Source organism: Coregonus lavaretus, assembly GCF_964263955.1.
Source record: "Coregonus lavaretus genome assembly, chromosome: 1".
In the NCBI taxonomy this organism is placed as follows: domain Eukaryota; kingdom Metazoa; phylum Chordata; class Actinopteri; order Salmoniformes; family Salmonidae; genus Coregonus; species Coregonus lavaretus.
The window spans coordinates 71,418,431-71,422,257 of NC_139988.1; the positions used below are offsets into that span (position 1 = coordinate 71,418,431).

The 3,827-nt window shown below is 45.2% G+C and overlaps 1 protein-coding gene across 1 annotated transcript in view; it reads left to right on the plus strand.

Annotated features, from left to right (window-relative positions):
* Positions 1 to 623: 623 nt before the first annotated feature.
* The window catches only part of ngfrb (nerve growth factor receptor b), a gene marked incomplete at its 5' end in the record, with an annotated part of 73,170 nt that continues 69,966 nt past the window's right edge, over positions 624 to 3,827 (plus strand). The window contains one exon of the mRNA XM_084160132.1: positions 624 to 659. Within this exon, the coding sequence (XP_084016258.1) occupies positions 624 to 659 (36 nt within the window). The remainder of the gene's footprint in view (positions 660 to 3,827) is intronic.

Sequence of the window (3,827 nt, forward strand, 5' to 3'; positions counted from 1 at the left end):
TTGGCAATAGTGATTTGGCATAGACTATTTCGGAAAACAGAGCCACTAGCCTGTAATGATTTACTTATGGGTGGTTATCTAATCAGACAATAACTGTAAATGGTCGCTGGAAGGGAAAAGGCAGTGAAAAGTTCCAGGTTTGTTGTTTTGTGAAAGAAAAAAACTGAACATGAATGTTGGAGGGGTGGGCGTCCCCTTAGCTCATGACAGAAGCACAACAGTCATATGAGAAGCCGCACTGGAGAGATAATATACTTCCTAACAGCAGTCCATCTCTGTTCCGCGCTGTAGGCTGCTCTCTCGCAAGTACGCCCCGGACTGTCCCGCAACATAGTCTACTGCATGAGTAAATCTCTGCAGTTTGCTTGCTGAGGATAATTATTACGCAGAGACTCCAATACATGGACTGACTCATTTCTTTTGGAGACTCCGGAAACACAAGAGAGAATTGGAGCCGGACGAGACACATGAGGATAAAACACAGACGTATATTTTTATGCATGGGCATTATGTATATTTTACCCACGAAATAAATGATTTTCTTATTTTCTAGTGCTTTTCTTGTCAGTCCGTTGACCTATTGGAAAAATACATAAATATCGAAGAAGTGACGGGGATTCAGAATGGGTACTCTGTTCTTAACAGTTCTACTCGGAGCGGTGAGTGTCAATATACTTCTATAACATTCCTCGTGTGTTTTTGCATGGTTAATTTTTTATTAAGTTGTTTGAACTACCTCGTGCATATTCACGCCCCTATATGTGCGGCAACACTGTCACTTGCGCATCCAGGTAGGACTGTGTAGCCTAGGCTAGAGTGCCAGGCTACGAGTCGTGATTTCTACAGGCTTCTTTGGTGAAGTAATTTCATAACGTAGTGCATGTTCAAGTTTCTGTTCATTCATAGACTCATGTAGTGCATGTTAAAGTTTCTGTTCATTCATAGACTCTTTCATTCAATACTCTTGAAATAACCTCATTCACTCTGTCAAACCCACCAAGCCTATTGGAGACAACCCTCTTCGCAGTTCCACAACGCACGTAAAGTAACCAGTGTACATGATATCAACGTATATATATATATATATATATATATATATATTATTATATATATATATTATTATATATATTTTTTTAATATGAAGTATATTCGGAGCAGGGTCTGTCAATTGACCATATGGAGAGGGACTATCAATTGACCATACGTAAAATGTATGTACGCATGACTTTCGCCTTGGATAAAAGCATTTGCTAAATGGCCTATATTATAGCCTATGCATTTACATTTACATTTGAGTCATTTAGCAGACGCTGTTATCCAGAGCGACTTACAAATTGGTGCATTCAACTTAGGATAGCCAGTGGGACAACCACCTTTTTTTTAATGGGGGGGGTGGGGGAGGGGGGGCAGAAGGATTACTGTTATACTATTCCAGGTATTCCTTAAAGAGGTAGGGTTTCAAGTGTCTCCAGACGGTGGTCAGTGACTCCGCTGTCCTGGCGTCGTTGGGGAGCTTTTTCCACCATTGGCAGCGAATAGCTTTGACTGGGCTGAGCGGGAACTGTGCTTCTGTAGAGGTAGGGGGGCTAGCAGGCCAGAGGTGGATAAACGTAGTGCCCTCGTTTGGGTGTAGGGTCTGATCAGAGCCTGAAGGTAAGGAGGTGCCGTTCCCCTCACAGCTCCGAAGGCAAGCACCATGGTCTTGTAGTAGATGCGAGCCTCAACTGGAAGCCAGTGGAGTGTGCGGAGGAGCAGGGTGACATGAGAGAACTTTGGAAGGTTGAACACCAGACAGGCTGCAGCGTTCTGGATAAGTTGTAGGGGTTTAATGGCACAGGCAGGGAGCCCAGCCAACAGCGAGTTGCAGTAATCCAGACGGGAGATGACAAGTGCCTGGATTAGGACCTGTGCCGCTTTCTGTGTAAGGTAGGGTCGTACTCTGCGAATGTTGTAGAGCATGAACCTGCAGGATCGGGTCACCGCTTTGATGTTGGCGGAGAACGACAGGGTGTTGTCCAGGGGCACGCCAAGGTTCCTTGCACTCTGGGAGGAGGACACAATGGAGTTGTCAACCGTGATGGCGAGATCATGGAGCGGGCAGTCCTTCCCCGGGAGGAAGAGCAGCTCCATCTTGCTGAGGTTCAGCTTGAGGTGGTGATCCGACATCCACACTGATATGTCCGCCAGACATGCAGAGATGCGATTCGCCACCTGGTTATCAGAAGGGGGAAAGGAGAAAATTAATTGTGTGTCGTCTGCGTAGCAATGATAGGAGAGACCGTGTGAGGATATGACAGAGCCAAGTGACTTGGTGTATAGAGAGAATAGGAGAGGGCCTAGAACTGAGCCCTGGGGGACACCAGTGGTGAGAGCACGTGGTGCGGAGACAGATTCTCACCACACCACCTGGTAGGAGCGACCTGTCAGGTAGGACGCAATCCAAGAGTGAGCAGCGCCGGAGATGCCGAACTCGGAGAGGGTGGAGAGGAGGATCTGATGGTTCACAGTATCAAAGGCAGCAGATCCTATACACAGTTTCATCCTGCATATTTATTTTCCCGTTCCATTTATGCACAAAGTATAGCTGCGAACCTTGGAAACTACATCCTTCTCGATTACATTAGAGACAGCATGACAATAATGATGTGGCAGTAGATCATATGGAAGAGGTCAACAAAAGGCTACCAAGAACATCAGACCAATAGGCCTATAATACTCTCCAGCCTGGTCTCATAGACTAGACGTAACATACTAAATGTAAATCCTGATTTATGATGATTACCTGTATGATATGTTACATTTGGTATGGTTACATGAGACAGATGGTTACATAATGGTGGAGGGCGGATGGGTGGGCGTATAATGCAAACGTCTAGTAGTAGCTACTTTTAAATTAAAGCAAGCTTTACTGGAATAGCTACCGTTGGCCTAGTAGTAGATGTAGTCGATGTCTAATGGCTTAACAGGTGTTGACAGGCTGAGGTTGGAAGGTTAAGTGCATCCAAGTGAAAATTGACTCAAATAGTAGCTTGGTGGAACGTTCAAGTTGTGTGCCCTAAAAATAATTTTGTGTGTGTTTGTGTGTGGTTGGCAGGCTTGTGTGGGCATCAGTGTGCGTGTGTGTGCATACTGTATGTGTGTGTGCGTTCGTGCGTTTGTGTATGAGAGAGAGAGAGGGAGAGAGAACAGCCTCGCGTTCCACACTTTCCCGTTCCACCCCTTGTGATTGACCTGTACTCTTGACTCTCCAGAGATAACTGACTTGATAAGAAAACACAACAATAAACGATAAACCAATGAGACTATATGCCAAGTCAAGCAATGACTCGCACGTGTCAAGTACCAGGTATCCTTTGGCATTTGCTAATTGCTAATAGCTAATTATCCACCAATCCAACTGAGTGCACAATTACTTTGTGTTACTTTCTGTACTTTTTGGCCATTGAAACATGTTGTACTGCATCCATTCCTGAGGCAATAAGAAATCTTGAATCAGAAGAAACAAGGGCTGCTTCCCAAATGGCACCCTATTCCCTATAGTGCACTACTTTTGACCAGAGCCCTATAGGCCTGGTCAAAAGTAGCGCGTGCCATTTGAGACGCAGCCAAGGAGATTGAGCAGGTTAACATTTTTCATCGTGAATCTTGTTCTGGAGGTAGTTCTGAGGTGGTCACTAGCTGGCACAGCCACAAAGTCATAAAATCTGATTTTAAACCTAACGCTAACCCTAACCTGTAGCTCACGCCAGGGTTGTGGGTTCGATTCCCACGGGGGACCAGTATGAAAATGTATGCACTCACTAACTGTAAGTCGCTCTGGAAAAGAG